This window comes from Eubalaena glacialis, chromosome 11, assembly GCF_028564815.1.
Source record: "Eubalaena glacialis isolate mEubGla1 chromosome 11, mEubGla1.1.hap2.+ XY, whole genome shotgun sequence".
In the NCBI taxonomy this organism is placed as follows: domain Eukaryota; kingdom Metazoa; phylum Chordata; class Mammalia; order Artiodactyla; family Balaenidae; genus Eubalaena; species Eubalaena glacialis.
Genome location: NC_083726.1, coordinates 69149633 through 69173029, shown reverse-complemented (window position 1 = coordinate 69173029; position 23397 = coordinate 69149633). Strand labels below are relative to the sequence as shown.

The window sequence follows — 23397 nt, the reverse complement described above, 5'->3', positions numbered from 1 at the left end:
CAAGATCTTTTTTGACCCATCTCCTAGAGTAATGGAAATAAAAACAAAAATAAACGAATGGGACCTAATTAAACTTCAAAGCTTTTGCACACCAAAGGAAACCATAAACAAGACGAAAAGACAATCCTCAGAATGGGAGAAAATATTTGCAGATGAAACAATGGACAAAGGATTAATCTCCAAAATATACAAACAGTTCATGGAGCTCAATATCAAAAAAACAAACAATTCAATTAAAAAATGGGTGGAAGACCTAAAGAGACATTTCACAAAAGAAGACATATAGATGGCCAAGAGGCACATTAAAAGCTTCTCAGCATCACTAATTGTTAGAGAAATGCAAATCAAAACCACAATGAGGTGTCACCTCACACTGGTCAGAATGGCCATTATCAAAAAATCTAGAAACAATAAATGCTGGAAAGGGTGTGGTGAAAAAGGAACCCTCCTGCACTGTTGGTGAGAATGTAAATTGATACAACCACTATGGAGAACAGTATGGAGGTTCCTTAAAAAACTAAAAATAGAATTACCATATGACCCAGCAATCCCACTACTGGGCATATACCCTGAGAAAACCATAATTCAAAAAGAGACATGTACCACAATGTTCATTGCAGCACTGTTTACAATAGCCAGGACATGGAGGCAACCTAAGTGTCCATTGACAAATGAATGGGTAAAGAAGACGTGGCACATATATACAATGGAATATTACTCAACCATAAAAAGAAATGAAATTGAGTTATTTGTAGTGAGGTAGATGGACCTAGAGTATGTCATACAGAGTGAAGTAAGTCAGAAAGAGAAAATAAATACCGTATGCTAACGCATATATATGGAATCGAAAAAGAAAAATGGTACTGATGAACCTAGTGGCAGGGCAGGAATAAAGACGCAGACGTAGAGAACGGACTTGGGGACATGGTGGGGGGAGGGGAAGCTGGGACAAAGTGGGAGAGTAGCACTGACATATATACACTACCGAATGTAAAACAGTTAGCTAGTGGGAAGCAGCAGCATAGCACAGGGAGATTAGCTCTGTGCTTTGTGATGACCTAGGGGGTGGGATAGGGAGGATGGTAGGGAGGCTCAAGAGGGAGAGGATATGGGGATATATGTATGCATATGGCTGATTCACTTTGTTGTACAACAGAAACTAACACAGTATTATGAAGCAATTATACTCCAATAAAGATCTATTAAAAAAAAAAAGAAAAAAACAGTGTGACTTATCCAAGTGTAAATTCTACAGAGCAGTAAAGCTGATGATTTCATATTAAATAAATTTAAGCAACCTTTTCTTAAGTAAGCAGTCTTCTCCTGATATGTGCCTGTTTGACAAATATAGCATATATGCTAATTTACTTTAGCTACCTGACAAACCAAGAAAACTTGTTTAATCAATTTTTAAAATATTCCACTAGTTCTTTGTGAATTGCCATGCCAAAGGGAAATAACAAGAACTGTCTTATCGAAGTAACACCAAGGTGATACATTAACATGTTTAAGCAAATAAAAATGTTCTATCCTTGATTCAACTATTTAAGTATTTATAGTTAGTGGTAAAATAGAGGGCATTATAAACCAACTCCAAGATCTACCAATTATCAAGAGATACCAGGTAAATTTTGCAGGAGTTCTTTGTAAAGAACCAAATAAGAACTAAAATAGGATAAATTAGTACAACTTTTCTCTATGGCAGTACAGCAGTACATATTAAAGAAATTAAAATTATATGCACCTTCATAACTGTAAAAAATTAGAAACAACCTAAATATCCAACAATTTGAAATAAAATAATCTGTTTCTGTTTTGTATATACATTCATTTGTATTATATTTTAGATTCCACATATAAATGCTATCATATAGTATTTGTCTTTCTCTGTGTGTCTTATTTCACTAAGCCTAATAATCTCTAGGTCCATCCATGTTGTGGCAAATGGCAGTATTTCATTCTTTTTATGGCTGAGTAATATTCCATCGTGTGTGTGTGCATGCGTCTGTGTACGTATCGCATCTTCTTTAAGCCAGTCGTTGGGTTGCTTCCATGTCTTGGCTATTATGAACAGTGCTGCTATGAACATTGGGGTGCATGTATCTTTTCAGAGTTTTTGTTTTTTCCCAGTATATACCCAGGAGTGGAATTGCTGGATAATATAGCAGTTGTATTTTTAGTTTTTTGAGGAAACTCAATATTGGCTTCCCTAGTCGCTGCACCAATTTACATTCCTACCAGCAGTGTACAAGGGTTTCCTTTTCTCCACATCCTTGCCAGCATTTGTTATTTGTTGACTTTTTAATGATAGCCATTCTGACAGCTGTGAGATAATATCTCATTGTGGTTTTGATTTGCATTTCTCTAATAATTAGTGATGTTGAGCATCTTTTCACCTGCCTGTTAGCCATCTGTATGTCTTCTTTGCAAAAATGTGTGTTCATGTCTTCTGCCCATTTTTAAATCAGGTGGTTTGTTTTTTTCTTTTTTTGATATTGAGTTGTATGAGCTGTTTATATATTTTGGATATTAGCCCCTTGTTTGTCTCATTGTTTGGAAATATTTCCTCCCATTCCATAGGTTGTCTTTTCCTTTCATTGATGTGTCCTTTGCTGTACAAAAGCTTTTACGTTTGATTAGGTCCCATTTGTTTATTTTTGCTTTCATTTCTTTTGCCTTGGAAGACTGATCTAAGAAGATATTGCTGTGATTTATGTCCAAGAATGTTTTGCCTATATTCACTTATAGGAGTTTTATGGTGTCATGTCTTATATTTAGGTCTTTAAACCATTTTGAGTTTATTTTTGTGTATGGTATGAGGGGATGTTCTAATTTCATTGTTTTACATGTAGCTGTCCAGCTTTCCCAGCACCAGTTGTTGAAGACACTGTCTTCTCCATTGTATATTCTTGCCTTCTTTGTCATAGATTAATTGGCCATAAGTGCATGGGTTTATTTCTGGGCTCTCTATTCTGTTCCATTGATCTGTGTGTCTGTTTCTGAGCCAATACCTTGTTGTGTTGATTACTGTAGCTTTGTAGCATAGTCTGAAGTCTGGAAGGGTTATACCTCCAGCTTCATTCTTTTTTCTCAGGATTGCTTTGGCAATTCTGGGTCTTTTGTGGTTCCATATAAATTTCAGGATTATTTGTTCTAGTTCTGTGAAAAATGTCATGGGTATTTTGATAGGGATTACCTTAAGTCCGTAGATTGCTTTGAGTAGTATGAGCATTTTAACAATATTAATTCTTTCTTCAGAGAATGAAAAGGATATACATCCATCAGATATCAAAGAAAGTGGTCTGAGGACCAGGACAATGTAGTGGTATGAAGAGTCAAGAAGAGGGAGGACTAAATGACTCATATTTAAGATCCATTTCCTGGAGTTCTGGTAAAATGGTGTCATTGGTATCCCATTAGAGGGATTAAGATGTCACTGGGTGCACATTGTGGAAACCAAGTGATTGGGGTTGCTTATTTTTGTTCTGATGTTTGATATTAAATAAAAGAGGTGAGCCTCTAAGGCTTACAAGGTAGAGAGGATTTTTTTTTTTTTTTTTTTTTTAAAGGAATAAAGGAGGTTGAGCATATTCGAAAGCAGAGAAAGAAGGTAATGATGGCTAACATGTCTACAGAGCTTGTGTGTCAAGCCTCATGCTGAGGACTTTATACCCATGATCACATTTAATCCTTAAAAAAAAAAACAAAACTCAAGATGAAGCTATTTCCTTTACCACCTTTGAGACGAAGCCACTGATACTTGCAGAGTTTATTTGCCCAACATCACAGAGCTAGCAAATGGCAGAACCAGGATTTGAATTTTTGCTCGGAATCTTAACCATTATGCCCAGGAGTAAAAGGAAGACCAATACTACAAGAGCTAAGGGGCAATTGGTAGACTAAAATCGAGAAGATAGAGTCCTATGAAGGTGATAACGAGTCATGACCTCAACTAGAAATCCCACAGAGGAGGAACTATGTCTAACTCGCGCTATGTGGCTTGTCACGGTCATGGTTGATGCAGCTGATACAACCGAGACAGGAGTAGTTTGTGTTTGGTATGTGTGATGACAGAACTGACCTCTCATGGGGCTGGTTCCTTCCAGGTTCTCTGAACTGGCCCCCTTTTGTCATCTCATAATTCAGACTCCTAGGGGTCAGGAAGCCTCTTCCTGTTCTGGATGCCCCAGAGCTATCTGGTGCTAGCACACTCCAGAATTAAACTGTATCTGACCTTCTCTGTCATGTCCTATAATGCCCGTAAGTAAAAGTTCATGGAACACTTGGGGGTGGGGGACCCCTCAGGGAAGAGGAGCCCAGTTGCTACACTGCAGTGATTTGTATTCCTCAGTCAATCCCCACATAACAGGCAACCATCCACCCACCATCCACTCAACTTATTCATTCTTTCACCAGACATTTGTTGCCTGTTTATTTACTTTAGGCCCGTTCTAAGTGCTAAGGATATCTAGATTAAAAGACAAGCATCTCTAGGGGCGGCAATGGTAACTGAAGAGCAGCCAGGACTGAGGCGGGATTTCATATTCTTAAAGATGGGAAACATTTAAGGTGTTTGTTGGCTAAGAGCAATGAAGATAAAGGACTGAAGAGAAGAAAAGATATTGCCAAAGCAAGCTCAGGAAAGATAGGAAAAGGGAGTAATCTCCTGACACCGGAAGAGAGATGGTGTCCACCTGTGAGAGGTAGAGAGAAAGGCATGTGCAGGACTTTGCGTGAGCGGCTGCATTTGTCTGAGGAAGGAGGCGACGGCATTTGCGGAGTCTGGGAGTGAGGTGTGGAATGCGAGGAACACCTTCAAAGTTTGGAACCGCTCCCCAGTGGAGGAGGGGGGCAAGGAAGGAGGCAGCTGTGCCTCATGGCGGCCTGTGATGGGAACCATGGAATTCCAATAAAGCCAGTTAACACAGTTATGTGGTTTCTCCTACCAGCACTTCATTGTTCACACACCCATTAAGCCACAGGAGAAGCCCCTCTTTTGAATGATTCTCCTAGTCTTCTAACTAGAAGGACATTTGTTCATAAGAGCTAAAATCCTTGGGTCTGAGCCTTCACGTCCTAACTGAAATTATTCCTGACTCCTAGAGGATACAGAGGACAGTTGGATTCTGCTTATGACCTGCTAGTGAGATGATCTGGGTTGCCCCTGGTACAGCCTCAGGCTGGGTCATCTCCCTGGAAAGAGAGGAAGTCAGAGTGTCCGGTCTACACAGAACACCCCTCCCTCCACTGCACAGTGATTTCGGTTTTAGGCTAACAAGTTTTCCCTAGTTCGTGGTTACTCCTTTAGGATTCTTAGTGGCAACAGAAATGAGCTCTAATTTAAGCAGACAAAGAGTTTATCAGAAGAATGTTAGGGGGCTCACAGGTTCATTGGAAGGCTTGGACAAACAAGCCTGGAGACGAGACTGCCAGAGGCAATGCCCCAAATCCCACTACACAGCTGGTCTGGGAGAAAACGTGGTTGCTCCCCGGGGCCCAGAGCTGCTTCTGGCGCCACTGACCAGCAGTGCTCCCCAAAAGCTCCTGCCAAAACCTCTGTCACTGCTGTCTCTGGAACAGGTGTCCGCTCTCCCAGCCACCCCAGAACAGGCTGCGTGGCCTGACTTCTTTGCATCTCTAGCTTCTGACTCAGAGTCTGGAGTGGGTGGTCTGATGAATAGCGCCTAGCTCATGTGCCAGTAGCTGAACTTCATGGGAGACAAGGAACGGGAGTGTTTCTGTTTTTATCTGCTGTAAGGGACGTGGGCTCTGGTGGGAGTTAAAATGTTGAGTGGCCAAAAAGAATGACAGATGTCCATTACAGTGCCGTAGACCCATGAGTGAATGTTCCAGTCTTTCTGTATTGGGGAAGATTCTAGGTCACTGGACGCTGAGTTTCTCTATAGTTCCTCTACAGCAGACTATTTCAAATTCTTCTTTGAATCTTCAGCACTTTGAAGGATACTCTCAGGAAATGTTTGTAGAACAAATTAATACGTGTTTGTTGAGTATATTCTTTCAGCAAACACATATTGGGCATGTACTCGTGCCAAGCACTTTGTCAAGCGTTGTTTGAAGGATCAGAAAAGCGTTTACACAGTAGTAAAGAAAGAAGCCATCAGGAACAAGGACCGGGCTGCCATGCAGGAATCACAATATAAGGATTGGGGTCTAAGGTGAAGAAATACTGCTTGGGTACAAAGCAGGGTGGGTCTGAACCAGCTTCCCAGTTGACGTTGGGGATATGGTGGATGTGGGGTGGAGAGGGCTGAGAAACATAGCAGGGTGGATTGCAGAGATGGGGGATGGGAGACTGGCAGAGTGGACGGCCACCTGCTGGGAACAGAATGGGAAAGCGGCACCTCCAGCCCCCCTGGCTCTCATCTCACTGGGCTTTTCTAGGAAAGTTTGGCGTGTTCATTTATAGCACTTGCTGGTTTTTCTCTAAGTGACTATTCTATGCTCAAGTTGTAACAAATAATTAAGTGTGTTATATTTGTAAAGCTCTTAGAACAGTGTCTGGCACAGTAAGTACTATATAACCATTCATTAAATATATGAAAATAAAGCAATATTCTGTTTCTAATACTTCCACAAAATATGTTAGGGATTCCACTGGGAGTCACGTTTAGTCAAATGCTAGGTGTATTTTTTCACCTTTGACTTTTTACATACAGCACCCACTTTACATTTATTAGGTGCTTTTCATGTTCTAGGCATTGTCTGTAGCACAGCAGCCCGGCACCCCCTCTGCCCATTCACAGTTGGCAGATATTGAGTGTTGCTCCCTGGGCAGAGTGCCCTGACTGTCTGACCCACTGGATTACCTAGACATTGACCCAGTAATTCCTCTCTATCTTGTTAAATGCTGAAGTTAAAAACTGAAATTAACACAGCTTTTTCAGTTGTCTTCAGTGGGAGAATTGGTCCAATTCACCTCTTGTGATTACTAAAGATGGAAATTCTAGTTTATGTGGTTTAAATCATATAATCCTCATGAGAACCTCAGAAGGAAGCCAGTGAAGTTTTCTCCATCCTGCAGATGAGGAAAATGAGGCAAGGGAGTTTAGGTTTCCTGCCAAGGGTCAAAGAACTAATAGGTAATGGCATCAGATTTGAACCCAGGCAGGCTGGTTTCAGACCCTTTGTGGTTAACCCCTATGTCCACTCAGTTTCTTCTTTTCATAAAGCAGCATAACTCCTTCATCATCAAAAGCATTCTCTTCAAAGGTCAAATGAGTTTCTACCTTTACATGCTTCCCTTACAAGTTAGGACACAGCTTAGCAAAAGCCTAGCCAGATAGAACCTAATATCAATAACTAAGGTGTATCCTGTATCTTTTTAAATGGTCATGTAATATGGACAGATATATTATCAATTAACTAGTTTTGTAGATTTAGGTGTTTTTTATAGCTTCACAAACATTTCATTCTTGCAGAGAGAAAAATTTATTTGCGTTTTGCCAAAACTGTCTGTGTTTTTTAAATTGAATTTGGTCAAGGCATGCAAAGATGAAATATACACATCCAAAACTGAACTATTTGAATGTCTGGTATAGAAACAAAATTTTACTAATGTAGACTGTCAGATCTGAACTATACCTCTGGTAAATGACATTAGTGAATGGGACTCCAAAAACTCTATTTGTGTGCAAAACCTCTCATTAGCCAAAAAGGGTCCTTGGAATTGTGCCAAAGCCAGAGACTTTTATGCACCTCAAATGGCCATAAACTCACAGGGACAACCAAGGGTCTTCCAGAGTGCCAAGAGAATCCAGTTATTCTCCACAGCATTCCATCTGAGGAATCCAAACCCACAAGTCACCAATAGCCAGAACACCTTCATTGCTTCTGTGCTCTTTTGAGCAAATGTGTCTCTTCATCGGGTTCAAATTGGTTTGTTGTTTATTTTTTTATAAAAAAACAAACAAACAACTTTTTGTTCCCTTGGTAAAACTGAAGGCCTAACGTATTTTCCAATTTCTTTTGACAGAGGAAAAGACGAGCATATGAATCTAACCTCATCTGTGACGGCCTGCAGCTAGAAGCAACCAGATCGGTAAGTGTCAGACCCTTCCCAGCCGCTGGCTGCCCATTGCTGCTGGGAACCCCCATGTCACTCGGGATGCTGGGATGGCATTCGATACGTGTAACCCCAGCCATACCTTAGCTGTAAGCTGGGAAGGGAGTCGATCAAATTCTGCATTATAGAATGTACATTTGTTTCTCATAAAAGCCAGCAGATCTTTCTTAATAGCCAAAGAATGTAATAATAAATCCATATAAATGTATTTATTCAAGAACCTTTTTGAAGATTTTTTTCATTATACAAACAATAGTTTACCAAAAAAAAAAAAAAAATAGAAAATGTAGGAATAGTGGAATCTGTACCTTAATTATCCATAAATAATCTTACAGTTCTTCTAAACATTTTTTTGCTCAGATATATACATTTTTTTCCCTTCCAGAAAGGAAAATTATTATTTCACAATTTTTAAATTTGCTTTTTTCCCTTTATTATATAGTAAATGCATTTCTATATCAATAAATATAATTCTTTTAAATTCTTTTTAATGGCCATGTAACATGACATTGAACAGATATATAATAAGTTAAACAGTCTTCTTCTAGGTTTAAGAAATTTAAAAAATTGTTATTACAATAACACTGCAGTGACTAGTTTAGTGTTTTTATGTTTAGTTACTAATTTGGACTAAAAATTAATACATTTGCTTTTTTTCATCTAAAACATTGGTAATTTTATGAAAGAACTATACAACATAAAAAAAAAAATCTGTGTTTTAAAACTGTGAAAATAGTTGGTTTGGTTTTCTGGTTTGTGTTTTCATTCTTCCAATATAGCTTTTGGATGACAAGCTTGTATTTGTAAAAGTGCATGCCCCATGGGAAGTGCTATGTACATATGCTGAGATAATGCACATCAAATTGCCTCTGAAACCCAATGATCTGAAAACCCGGTCCTCAGCCTTCGATAATTTCAACTGGTTTACCAAAGTCCTCCAAGTAGATGAAAGTATCATCAAGCCAGAGCAAGAGTTTTTCACTGCCCCGTTTGAGAAGAACCGCATGAATGACTTTTACATTCAAGATAGAGACACATTCTTCAATCCAGCCACCAGAAGCCGCATTGTAAGTCTAAACCCAATTTAGCTGCTGTCTTTGGGTGATTTAGAACCTGCTGTTGGATGATTAGTGGTTTAGTTTGGCTGGTTTGGTTTGGTTTTTAAAAGCTGCCCCCCAAAAAAAAGAAAGAAAAGAAAAGAAATATGCCTACAGATTCCTGTTAGGATAGTAAACAATGATTGGTTAGTTACACTGTATAAAACACACACTCTATTTTGGAATCTTTTTAGGTTTACTTCATTCTTTCTCGGATCAAGTATCAAGTAAGGGACAACGTTAAAAAGTTTGGGATTAACAAACTCGTAAGCTCTGGGATCTACAAGGCAGCTTTCCCTCTCCATGATGTAAGTCAAACAGCAAAAATGAAATAAAATATCTAATGTGTACTCCAGTGTTAGTAGGGAAGGGCTAACTTCTTGACCTTGTTTCTTCCTTGGTAAAATGAAGACAGTGTATTGCAAGACTACAAGCTCATTTAGGGCGGGAACCATGTTGTATTGTTTAATGCTGAATCCCAGGCACAGGGAAGCCCCTCAGTTTAAATGAGTGAATGAATGAGTCAATCAATGAATGAATGAACAAAGGAATGAACAGTAGCTTACCCATAGTTAATGTGTGGAGTGTGTAGATTAGCAGTTAAAAGCATAGACTCAGGCTGAACTACCTGCTGTGCCACGTTCTAGCTGGATGATCTTGTGAAAGTCATTTAGCCTCTCTGTTCGTCAATTTCCTCAACAATAAAATGGGGGTAATAATGGTACCTACCTCATAGAGTTGTTATGAGTAGCGGTCCCCAACCTTTTTGGCACCAGGGACCGGTTTCATGGAAGACAATATTTACACGGATTGGGGGGGCGGGGATGGTTTAGGGATGATTCAAGCACGTTACATTTACTGTGCACTTTATTTCTATTATTATTACATTGTAATACATAATAAAATAATTATACAACTCATCATAATGCAGAATCAGTGGGAGCCCTGAGCTTGTTTTCACTTGCCACTCACTGATAGGGTTTTGATTGATATGAGTCTGCAAGCAATTGATTTATTATGGTCTCTGTGCAGTCAAACCTCTCTGCTAATGATAATCTGTATTTGCAGCCGCTCCCCAGTGCTAGCGTCACTGCCTCAGCTCCACCTCCGATCATCAGGCATTAGATTCTCATAAGGAGCACGCATCCTAGATCCCTCGCATGCGCAGTTCACGGTAGGGTTTGCACACCTGTGAGAATCTAATGCCGCCGCTGATCTGACAGGAGGCGGTAATGCGAGCGATGGCGACCAGCTGTAAATACAGGTGAAGCTTCCCTCGCTCGCTGGCCGCTCACCTCCTGCTGTGTGGCCAGGTTCCTAACAGGCCATAGACTGATACCAGTCCGTGGCTCAGGGGTTGGATACCCCTGGTTATGAGGATCAATTAATCCACGTCAATGTTAGAACACTTCCTGGCATATAATAAGTACTATATATCTGTTAGCTATTTTCATAATTACTGACAGATATTATTATCAACCAGAAAAGTATTGGTTCTTTGTAAGAAAAATACACGTTAGACCATTTCATTTATCATTTTCTGTAATACAGGCTTTTTCCCCTCTGAAATACCATTTTCAAACTGTGCCCTGGAATATCACAGGGCTTTTAAACAGGCGTCTTGTCAGGGTTCTTGTCACGATGGCGATACAGCAGAGCGTTGACCTTTTTTAAGGACTATGTACTGAGATGACAGCAACTCCTCAAATTCAGGAGCACTTCTCTAGCTGGTAACATCACTCATGACATGAAATTTTTAAAATGTGGCTGCTTTAGACCCTTAATGATTCCATAAATGCAAGGATATTATATCTAAGCTTTTAAAATAAATTCTGTCATTGAAATAAAATACTATATTATATTGCACTGTTACTCTGTTATATTCGCTGTCAATTTATCTGAATCTCTAAGACCAAAGAAAGCAAAGACTGAGACTGATAATTGCTACTGTGTAATACATGTATTTGTAGATAAAGACAATATTGAAATGTACTGTATAAGATAATAAAACTAGGACAATAAATAGCTTCTTCATACACATGCAGAAATAGAGAACAGCGAGCTGGGTGGAGAAGCAGAAGCTGAGCATCCTGGCTAAGAGACCCAACACAGCAGTCCAGCCCTACAGGCCACGTGCTTTATATTTGTGCCCTGGCAAAATCAGCAATGAGAGCATGACATGAACTTTGGGGACACTTGCAAATAGCCATCATGATTATTAATATGGGATGCCAAGGTCCTATAATATTCAGTTGACATCTACCCCAGTTCTTTTCCCCTGAAGCCTCTTATAACTGCACTAGTCCTGTGTCCAGGCTAAGGAATGATCTTGTGTGGTATTTGGAAAGGAAGTAAGAGGAGGTCAGGACCCATGTTAAGGCTTTAACACTAATACTTTTCTGGTTGATAATAACATCTGTCAGTAATTATGAAAATAGCTGACAGATGCATAGTACTTATTATATGCCAGGGAGTATTGTAACATTGACATGGATTAATGGATCCTCTTAACAGCTCTATGAGGTAGCTGCTATTATGATCCCCATTTTATTGATGAGGAAATTGATGGACGGAGAGGCTAACTGACTCTCAGGAGGTCATCCAATGAGAAAGTGGCGGAGCAGGTGTTTCTGGTTCTAGTACAGGTGGAAGGAAAGTGAGTCAGGTTGAATTTAAGCAGAAGCAAGAAGTTTGGTTTCTTGAACAAGCTAAATGTATAACATCATGTCAGGCTTTTTTGTTGTTTATATTCTATGTGTGGTCACAGAATAACTACTGAATTGCGGGGCAAAAAGCCTGGGTTTTAGAATTGACCCTGCCACTAACCAGCCAAGGCCCTGGTTTCCCCAGGTGTCCAAGGAGGGGCTGGACCCTCAGGTGTTCCTCCACTGTAGCAGTTCGGGCCCTTAAGCAGCCCAGTTTTTTCACTGTTTAGGACTGGCCCATTTACAGGACATTAAGCATCTTCAGGGCTCTCACCAAGTACCGGTGGTGGTCCCCAGGATTCTAACAACCAAGCATTCCTTTCCACCCACATTCGCAAATGGTCCTCCAGGGGTTAGTATTACCCCTGGTTGAGAATTACGAAAAATTACATGGTATTTTCATCCCTTCCAGCAAATAAGGACCCCTTATTTACAAATGACTGTGAAGTGTTAGTACCACGTTTAATCAACAGAACACATGGTGATTGTGATGTTCATTTGTTTGCTTCTGCTTCCCAGTGCAACTTCAGCAGTCCATCAGAGGACCTCAGCTGCCCCAATGAACGCTACCTTCTGTACAGGGAATGGGCTCATCCTCGAAGCATATACAAAAAGCAGCCCTTGGATCTTATCAGGTGAGTTGTAGCGAGCACTCCAATGAGAAGGGCTCAGGGTTCCCCTCTTGGCTTCTAAATATGACCGTCCTCCAAGAGTACTGCTAACCAGTGGAATTCACCTGCAGCCCTGAGCTTCATTGCCCAGAGTTTTTATTGAGGCTTCATTACCTAGGCATGATTGATCAAGTCATTGCCCACATGGCTCAATCTCCAGCCCCTTCTTCTCCTGTTGGTCCTGCAATATCACATGGCTCCAATCACATGGTTGGTCTTTCTGGCATGGCCAGTCTCCATCCTGAGTCATCTCATTAGCACAAACCATCTAGGGTCCACCATGAATAACAAAGTCATTCCTATCTTGGGAAATTCCAAGGCATTTGAGGTTACCTCCAAGGAACTGGGACCAAATACCCACCAAATTCTTCATTAAACAGGAGTAAATATTAGATTTAGCTTAAATTGTATGATAAGAGATACCAATTTTCACTGCTTTCCTGTATCTGCTGTTAGGTACCATTTCCGTCAGCATATGAATATAATGTCTAGTTCAGCATTTGTGTTCTGAAAGCACCAATGTCGGCTACTTCCCAGAAGCTTATGTTGTTTGGGCAAGGCTACTGGAGAGAGATAGATCAAGAACAACTAAACAAATAAAAATAAGCAAATAAGTGAACAAAATTTCTGATTGAAATGAAGAAAATAGCACAGTGATGAGATGGGGAGGGGTGGAATGAAGTGAGTCTAGAAAGTTATCTTTGAGTGGGTGGCATGTGAGCTGAGATTTGTCTAGCGAAAAGGAGCCAGTACTTTGAGGATCTGGAAAAAGTCATTCTAGTAAGAGAGGCAGCTGGTACAGTGGCCCCGAGGCACAAAAACACTTGGCAAGTTTGAGGAAATTGTGAAAACCAGTGCTATGGAGAAAGAGAAAGATGAGACACAAGGTTAGAAGGGTATCCGGAGCATGGAAAGGAGTGTAGACAAGTGCAGTGAGAAGCTGTTGTAATATTTTAAGCATTCGAGTAATTTTATCTCGCTTACATTTTGCAAAGATAGTGTAGAGAATGGGTTACAGGGGGCACAGGAAGCAGGACGAGCCGGTCGGAGGCTAGTAGCATGAGCCAGATGAGAGATCATGGGAGCAGATGTAGAAGCGTTTGGGGATTCGGGTTGACAGGGCATGGTTATGGGTTGGATGTGGAGGGTGAGGAGAAGAGGAGGGTCAAGGCAGCCCCCGGTGGCCCTGGAGCCAGGTGCCTGTTCTTTCTATGAAATCTCAGTGCCCGTCCACCTGAACTTGGGGAAAGCCTCTTAACCTTAAAAGTGAGAGTTTTAAAACACTGAAGAATTTTCGTTTTGTTTTACATTTTATTAAGGGAAATTTCAAACATATACAAAAGCAGAGAGAATAGTACAGCAAGTCTGCCTACTATGTCTGTCACCCTGCTCCAAACATTATAAACTCCTAGTCACTGTTATTTCTTGTTTATCTCTATCTCCTACTGGGTCATTTTGAAGAAAAGTCCAAAAGTGGAACATTTCATTAGTAAAATGACAAGGTCTCTTAAATACAACCAGCATACTCCTTTTGTTTAAAGTCATGAAATAATCAGTATTCACGTTTTCCTGATTATCACAAAAATATGTTTTTTTAACAGTTTTTTGGTTGTAATCAGGATCCAAACAAGGTCCAGATGTTGCAACTAATATATCTCTCAAGTGGCTTCTAATCTATAATTTTCCCGTTTCCTTCTTGTTTTCCTTGCAGTTGTTGAGGGGCTTCTCTATTTTCTGTTTGGCTGATTTCATTCTCCCCTGTGGTGTTAGACTTGTTTCGCTGTCCTATGTATTTGCTTTAGTTAAGTCATTTGATCCTCATCTAAAAGCTTGATCTGATTGAGGTTCGACTTTGTGCAAGAATACTTGTGTGAGTTTTGTACTTCTGTCAAAAGGTACATAGTGTCCAGCTATCTCTCTCATGACGATAGCAGCCATTAATGAATGTTGCGTATTTCATTTGGTCGTACTCTGATTTCTTCCTTCATTTATTAGCTGGATCAGAATTATGAAGAGGCACTTTCTCTCATTAACTCGAGTTATCCTGTAGAATAAAATTTTGAAAGAGGATGTTTGTACACATGTCAGTATTTGAAGTTGATATTTATATGAGGGTTCCCTTCCATTATTTTCGTTTTATGTTAAACCTATAGCATGTGATGGCAGGGTGATAGGTTTGATGGCTTTTTAATCATTCCTTATGGGTTTTTGTTTGGGAGCAGGGGTTCTGTAAAGAAAACAATTTCCCCATGATTTTAAGTATCTTTTGCTAAAATACATTTAACTATTCCCTGTCCCTGGTCCACATATTCCCTTTGTTGCTTCCAATTAGTAACCCCTTGAGCGCTCAGGCTGTTAAACCTTCATTGCTGGTTCCCAGGGGTTAGCAGAGGGAAAATGAACTCTTTCCCAAACAGCAAACCAAACAAACCAGAAAGAACAACCTGGAGGAAACAGACTTTGCCCTGGAAAAAAAAAGCAAAGTTTCCCTCAACACTCTCTCTGAGTGCTAAGATGTGGTATCCACAGTACAAGGACAGGATTCTATTTTTTAAAAAAGAAAGAAAGAAAGGATTATTCTGAGAATAAAATGCAGCTCTTAGGAATTAAAAATGAACAGAACAGAAAAAAACCCCAACAGCAGTGTTAAAAAATGAAGTTGAAGTAATTGTGCAGAACACAGAGCAAAAATATAAAGGAATAGCGGGAAAATGGGGGAAAAGATAAAAATTTAAAAATCAGTCCAGGATGTGCAATGAACAAATAATAGGAATGCTAAAAATAAGGACAGAGAAAATGTAAGGCGGACATCAGATAAATATTTCATGACAAGTACCTGTAGAACTGTATTGAAGAACTGAGCGCCCTGAGTCTCTGGATGGACAGACAGTACTCAGAGCCCAGCCCGGAGAATGAACATGGAGCCATCAAGCCACTGCAACGTGACCTCTCAAATACTGCAGACAGACAGAAGATCCTACGAGCCTCCAGAAAGAAAAACAGGTTTCATGTGAAGGAGCAAGACTCATAATAGCGTTGAATTTCTCAACAACAAGACGGCAACATACAAGAAAAGAGAGCAATAATTTCATATTTCTGAGGAAGATGCTTTTTTTAACTCACGGTCCAAATGCAGTATGGCCAAACTGTTCATTAGGTGTGAGGAATTTTCACAATTTAAATGTGCAAAGTAATGGAGGAGGTACTCCACCAAGAAAGAGAAAGACGTGGATTTGGTAAACGGGGATTCCCAACCCGAGAGAGGGACAGGGCGATCCCAGGTGATAGCTCTGTGGCAGGACTAGGAAGTCATTAATCCAGGTGGCAGGAGCTCTGAAGAGATTGAGTCAAGGACGTGAAATTGATAGGCTACCTCATGTGTTAGAAAGTAGTGAGAAAGTTACACATTAAAGGAAAGTCTGGGGTTGAATCGTTGATAAGTACACAGAAAACTAAGCAATGAACCACCAAGACAATTATTAATTCCAGAGAAAACAAAATATTGGGCAGGAGAGAAAATAAGCATAGCAGATGACTTGATGCAGCTGTGAACAGTCTTTACAGAGTCTTAATATTTATAAAGCAAGGATATTGCTCTAATCAAAATTATATTGTAACTATGTCGAGAGGATGGAGGAGTGGAGGTGTGGGTGTGTAGATGAGACGGGGATTGAAAGAGAGCTTAATCCTCATCTTCCAAAGCAGAGCATCAGTAGGTGATACATAAAACTGAAAAGTCAATAAACTGCACTACAGGTGTATTATTTAGAGAGACGGAGGTAAATATTCCAGGAATCAGCTGTAAGAGCCGAAAGTGCTCGCTTCTGGCCAGGACATGGGAGAAGTTGGGGACTGCTGCTTTTTATAATCAGTGTTCTAGCAATAGAAGTGTTTGACTCTTTAATCAATGTATAGGTATAACTTTGATTAAAAAAATAAAAGCTGAAGTTTTAGAAATTGGTGTTAAGAATTGGGATGTTTGGGTCAGAGAGAGAGAATAATCAGAGAATATCACATTTGAAGGGCTCCTCATTTTCCCCAGCCTTTCAGCAAGAACCAGGAGGCAGGCTTTCTGTTTAAGATTTTAAAAATTCTTTCTGACCTTCTTGCCTGCAGTGTGACGGGGGTACCTTCGGAAGTAATGAACCCCCTGTCACTGTAAATATCCAAGCAAAGACTGCCTGACCAGCTCTCCAAATGTAACAGGATATTTTTACTATTGGGCAGTTGGAGCAGGCGACTTCTAACATTCTTTCCAGTTTTAAATGTGGTATTTCCAGGGCACATGATTGATAAGAACATATTCAGAAAGCCTACCAGCAAAGAGCCCAAGACGTCTCAAAGCCACTGCCAGGGTTTTCTCTCCCAAACACCATCCTGAGCCTGCCATTTACCTGTCATCCATGAGCCAGACCACAAAGCCCCAGTCTCATGAGAACAGACACACTGTGTTCCTCCTGGCTCCTGATTCCACATCGGTCTCAGCCCTTCCTTCTCCCCATGGATGTGACCCACACCGAGGCCTATGACCAGGGAGCTCTTCTCACAGCTGCCCTGTGAGTGCTGGTCCAGCCCAGGGATGTTCCTGTGTGAAGTCTTCTAGGACTCCAGGCTGTTTCTCAGGGCTGAGTCCCCGCTAGGCTAAGCCTACTAGAGCTCAGCCCGGCTCCAAACTGAGCCAGAAGCCTCATAGAGGCCTCAGAGCTAAGTAAACCTACAGGTTTTACCAACCACTACTGAGCCAGAAGTGAAAAGTGAGTTGAGGAAAAGTATCAGCAAGAGTCACCTAAACAAGTGTCTCATTGCTTTCTCCTCACCCCTAAACCCTTTGTCTCTGCCTGTGTGTATTTGTCTCCCTTTCAGGAGCGATCTGGCCCTGCTTCATGCCCTGCCTCCTTTCTTATCTTGCCCACCTGGCCTCTTCCATTTACCCCAGATTAATTTAAAAACATTGAAGAGTTTTTAAAACGTAGGAAAAATAGAAGTGCTACATACAAAGAGTACAGGACAATAGATTCCTCAGTCATATCCGTCCTGCCCTCTCCCATTCTCACGAGTTTTATAAATATTTTGGTCAGAGAGCCATTCCACTCCTAGTTATTATTATTATCAGCATTTTCTTATTATTTGTGATTTACATTACATTTGCTCCAAGGAAGTTCCCGAGATAAAGCAAAAACAGGTAACTGAGCAAATTGTTCGTGTTCGTTTCATGCATGTTAAGAACAATCTGGGGGTATTTATCAAATCTGCCAGTCTTTACAAAGAGTGATGATAATATTCTCTATCTGCTCCATATTCAGCATTTTCCCCTCCTTTGCTGTATTCTAATTTACTTCTCTTCAGCAGGTTACCCCGTGATCAGTACTTCCATGATACGTAAAATACCTCTTGTTTCACAGTAGAATTTGGGGCCTGCTATGAAAATGGATATGTTTTTAAGTGGGAATTGAGTCAGAGGTTTAATTTTAAAGCCCCCTTTATTTAGAATCAGAAATTAATATTAGGATAAAGCTGCAGAGTGATCATATGTCTCTTCTGAAAATAACTTCTGTCTTTCTTCAGGAAATACTATGGAGAGAAGATTGGGATCTATTTTGCCTGGCTGGGCTATTACACTCAGATGCTTCTCCTGGCAGCAGTTGTGGGAGTGGCTTGCTTTCTCTACGGATATTTTAATCAGAATAACTGTACATGGAGGTAACCTCTCTCTATTCCTTGTTACCGTGCTGAAAAGTTGATTAGACATAAAATTATTTTCAGGGACTTAGACTGTTTTAGTAAAAGAAGACTCATCGCAGAACACTTACTGCTTTAGATGATATAACCCTTTTGTCCTGAGCATAATAAGTAAGTGAAATGGAAGAAAATTTTTCTTAGATAACGCAGCCCAGCCTCTGACAGGAATATTACCGTTAGGAAACACGCCAGTATTTTAAGACAATACTTTGTTTGAAAAAGAAATGAGGTCTGGAGGGAGGATCGACTTTGAACTTCTGGCCCCCAGAGGAATGCTTCACTCAGCCCCACAGATGTGGGCCAGGAGCAGCTCTGATTGCTTCAGGGTTTCAATGGCAAAACTGGTAAAATTGGTGTTTTTATGTCTTTAGAAATGACTTCTTTTTTTTTTTTTTTTTTTTTTTTCTTCACACACACTGTATTTTATTTTTACAAGAGATAAATAGACTGACACCAAGCATTGTACATGGATGACCACAACAAAAGCAACAATGATTGCAATTACCAAACATGAAACACACTCATACTATGTCATAATATTGACATTCAGTCCAGTAATCCTCCACTGCAACAGCTCCTTTACTTTGCAGTGAAAATTGATTTGTATATTCTTTGCCTCTGAGTTCTTGTGGGATTTTTTCTTTTTTTAAATTCAACCAGAAAGTCACAAAAATTATACTCATCCTCATCAGTTCACTCAGTCCCATGTAATTAATTTTTTTTTTTTCATCTTGATCTTTTGTTAGCACTTTTATGAGCTCATCAGTTTTTCATTAGAGTTCTGAAAATGCTTATTCATTCAGTTCAGCAGTACAGTCAGGTACCAGAAACCTGTACTTGTCAGAGTCTTTTCCATGAATTTCCTGAAGATGAAACCCTTTTATAGGAACATATTTACAAAAGCATCAGAGTACACCCAGAACTGTCTGTAAATGACAAAAGACTTAAAAATGACCACGGTTAAAGATTTGATGAAAGTTCATAATAATGCAGTTGACAAGAAAATTAGTTATTTCTGAGATATACATTTTAAAGTAATAACTAGGATTATGACTTATAACATTATACCAGAACATATAAGATTTTTAGAAATTTCATGTAATGTCTGAAACATTTATATTAACATATTTCCATACAAATAACCCAATGAAAGTTTAGTATTAGTTGTTTTGTTTGTTTGTTTATACTGCAGGTTCTTATTAGTCATCCATTTTATACACATCTGTGTATACATGTCAATCCCAATCGCCCAATTCAGCACACCACTATCCCCACCCCACCGCAGTTTTCCCCTCTTGGTGTCCATATGTCTGTTCTCTACATCTGTGTCTCAACTTCTGCCCTGCAAACTGGCTCATCTGTACCATTTTTCTAGGTTCCACATACATGCGTTAATATACAATATTTGTTTTTCTCTTTCTGACTTACTTCACTCTGTATGACAGTCTCTAGATTCATCCACGTCTCAACAAATGACTCAATTTCGTTCCTTTTTATGGCTGAGTAATATTCCATTGTATATATGTACCACAACTTCTTTATCCATTCGTCTGTTGATGGGCATTTAGGTTGCTTCCATGACCTGGCTATTGTAAATAGTGCTGCAATGAACATTCGGGTGCATGTGTCTTTTTGAATTACGGTTTTCTCTGGGTATATGCCCAGTAGTGGGGTTGCTGGGTCATATGGTAATTCTATTTTTAGTTTTTTAAGGAACCTCCATATTGTTCTCCATAGTGGCTGTATCAATTTACATTCCCACCAACAGTGCAAGAGGGTTCCCTTTTCTCCACACCCTCTCCAGCATTTGTTGTTTGTAGATTTTCTGATGATGCCCATTCTAATTGGTGTGAGGTGATACCTCATTGTAGTTTTGATTTGCATTTCTCTAATAATTAGTGATGTTGAGCATCTTTTCATGTGCTTCTTGGCCATCTGTATGTCTTCTTTGGAGAAATGTCTATTTAGGTCTTCTGCCCATTTTTGGATTGGGGTGTTTGTTTCTTTAATATTGAGCTGAATGAGCTGTTTATATATTTTGGAGATTAATCCTTTGTCCGTTGATTCGTTTGCAAATATTTTCTCCCATTCTGAGGGTTGTCTTTTCGTCTTGTTTATGGTTTCCTTTGCTGTGCAAAAGCTTTGAAGTTTCATTAGGTCCCATTTGTTTATTTTTGTTTTTATTTCCATTACTCTAGGAGGTGGATCAAAAAAGATCTTGCTGTGATTTATGTCAGAGAGTGTTCTTCCTATGTTTTCCTCTAAGAGTTTTATAGTGTCCAGTCTTACATTTAGGTCTGTAATCCATTTTGAGTTTATTTTTGTGTATGGTGTTAGGGAGTGTTCTAATTTCATTCTTTTACATGTAGCTGTCCAGTTTTCCCAGCACCACTTATTGAAGAGACTGTCTTTTCTCCATCGTATATCTTTGCCTCCTTTGTCATAGATTAGTTGACCATAGGTGCGTGGGTTTATCTCTGGGCTTTCTATCTTGTTCCATTGATCTATGTTTCTGTTTTTGTGCCAGTACCATATTGTCTTGATTACTGTAGCTTTGTAGTATAGTCTGAAGTCAGGGAGTCTGATTCCTCCATCTCCGTTTTTTTCCCTCAAGACTGCTTTGGCTATTCGGGGTCTTTTGTGTCTCCATACAAATTTTAAGATGATTTTTTCTAGCTCCGTAAAAAATGCCATTGGTAATTTGATAGGGATTGCATTGAATCTGTAGATTGCTTTGGGTAGTATAGTCATTTTCACAATGTTGATTCTTCCAATCCAAGAACATGGTATATCTCTCCATCTGTTGGTATCATCTTTAATTTCTTTCATCAGTGTCTTATAGTTTTCTGCATACAGGTCTTTTGTCTCCCTAGGTAGGTTTATTCCTAGGTATTTTATTCTTTTTGTTGCAATGGTAAATGGGAGTGTTTCCATAATTTCTCTTTCAGATTTTTCATCATTAGTGTATAGGAATGCAAGAGATTTCTGTGCATTAATGTTGTATCCTGCAACTTTACCATATTCATTAATTAGCTCTAGCAGTTTTCTGGTGGCAGTTTTAGGATTCTCTATGTATAGTATCATGTCATCTGCAAACAGTGACAGTTTTACTTCTTCTTTTCCAATTTGTATTCCTTTTATTTCTTTTTCTTCTCTGATTGCCATGGCTAGGACTTCCAGAACTATGTTGAATAATAGTGGTGAGAGTGGACATCCTTGTCTCGTTCCTGATCTTAGAGGAAATGCTTTCAGTTTTTCACCGTTGAGAATGATGTTTGCTGTGGGTTTGTCATATATGGCCTTTATTATGTTGAGGTAGGTTCCCTCTATGCCTACTTTCTGGAGAGTTTTTATCATAAATGGGTGTTGAATTTTGTCAAAAGCTTTTTCTGCATCTATTGAGATGATCATATGGTTTTTATTCTTCAATTTGTTAATATGGTGTATCACATTGATTGATTTGCGTATATTGAAGAATCCTTGCATCCCTGGGATAAATCCCACTTGATCGTGGTGTATGATCCTTTTAATGTGTTGTTGGATTCTGTTTGCTAGTATTTTGTTGAGGATTTTTGCATCTATATTCATCAGTGATATTGGTCTGTAATTTTCTTTTTTTGTAGTGTCTTTGTCTGGTTTTGGTATCAGGGTGATGGTGGCCTCATAGAATGAGTTTGGGAGTGTTCCTTCCTCTGCAATTTTTTGGAAGAGTTTGAGAAGGATAGGTGTTAGCTCTTCTCTAAATGTTTGATAGAATTCACCTGTGAAGCCATCTGGTCCTGGACTTTTGTTTGTTGGAAGATTTTTAATCACAGTTTCAATTTCATTACTTGTGATTGGTCTGTTCATATTTTCTGCTTCTTCCTGGTTCAGTCTTGGAAGGTTATACCTTTCTAAGAATTTGTCCATTTCTTCCAGGTTGTCCATTTTATTGGCATAAAGTTGCTTATAGTAGTCTCTTAGGATGCTTTGTATTTCTGCGGTGTCTGTTGTAACTTCTCCTTTTTCATTTCTGATTTTATTGATTTGAGTCCTCTCCCTCTTTTTCTTGATGAGTCTGGCTAATGGCTTATCAATTTTGTTTATCTTCTCAAAGAACCAGCTTTTAGTTTTATTGATCTTTGCTATTGTTTTCTTTGTTTCTATTTCATTTATTTCTGCTCTGATCTTTATGATTTCTTTCCTTCTGCTAACTTTGGGTTTTGTTTGTTCTTCTTTCTCTAGTTTCTTTAGGTGTAAGGTTAGATTGTTTACTTGAGATTTTTCTTGTTTCTTGAGGTAGGCTTGTATAGCTATAAACTTCCCTCTTAGAACTGCTTTTGCAGCATCCCATAGGTTTTGGGTTGTCGTGTTTTCATTGTCATTTGTCTCTAGGTATTTTTTGATTTCCTCTTTGATTTCTTCAGTGACCTCTTGGTTATTTAGTAACGTATTGTTTAGCCTCCATGTGTTTGTGTTTTTTATGCTTTTTCCCCTGTAATTCATTTCTAATCTCATAGCGTTGTGGTCAGAAAAGATGCTTGATATGATTTCAATTTTCTTAAATTTACTGAGGCTTGATTTGTGACCCAAGATGTGATCTATCCTGGAGAATGTTCCGTGCGCACTTGAGAAGAACGTGTAATCTGCTGTTTTTGGATGGAATGTCCTATAAATATCAATTAAATCTATCTGGTCTATTGTGTCATTTAAAGCTTCTGTTTCCTTATTTATTTTCATTTTGGATGATCTGTCCATTGGTGTAAGTGAGGTGTTAAAGTCCCCCACTATTATTGTGTTACTATCAATTTCCTCTTTTATAGCTGTTAGCAATTGCCTTATGTAATGAGGTGCTCCTATGTTGGGTGCATATATATTTATAATTGTTATATCTTCTTCTTGGATTGATCCCTTGATCATTATGTAGTGTCCTTCCTTGTCTCTTGTAACATTCTTTATTTTAAAGTCTATTTTATCTGATATGAGTATAGCTACTCCAGCTTTCTTTTGATTTCCATTTGCATGGAATATCTTTCTCCATCCCCTCACTTTCAGTCTGTATGTGTCCCTAGGTCTAAAGTGGGTCTCTTGTAGACAGCATATATATGGGTCTTGTTTTTGTA

At 39.3% G+C, this 23397-nt stretch overlaps 1 protein-coding gene across 3 annotated transcripts in view; it reads left to right on the top strand.

The window, feature by feature from the left end:
* Positions 1-23397, top strand: part of ANO6 (anoctamin 6) — a 224993-nt gene that overhangs the window by 127389 nt on the left and 74207 nt on the right. For all 3 annotated transcript variants that reach the window (XM_061206584.1, XM_061206583.1, XM_061206585.1), the window contains 5 exons: positions 7994-8059; positions 8863-9150; positions 9375-9488; positions 12405-12520; positions 18122-18256. In XM_061206584.1, coding sequence (XP_061062567.1) covers positions 7994-8059; positions 8863-9150; positions 9375-9488; positions 12405-12520; positions 18122-18256 — 719 coding nt within the window. The remainder of the gene's footprint in view (positions 1-7993; positions 8060-8862; positions 9151-9374; positions 9489-12404; positions 12521-18121; positions 18257-23397) is intronic.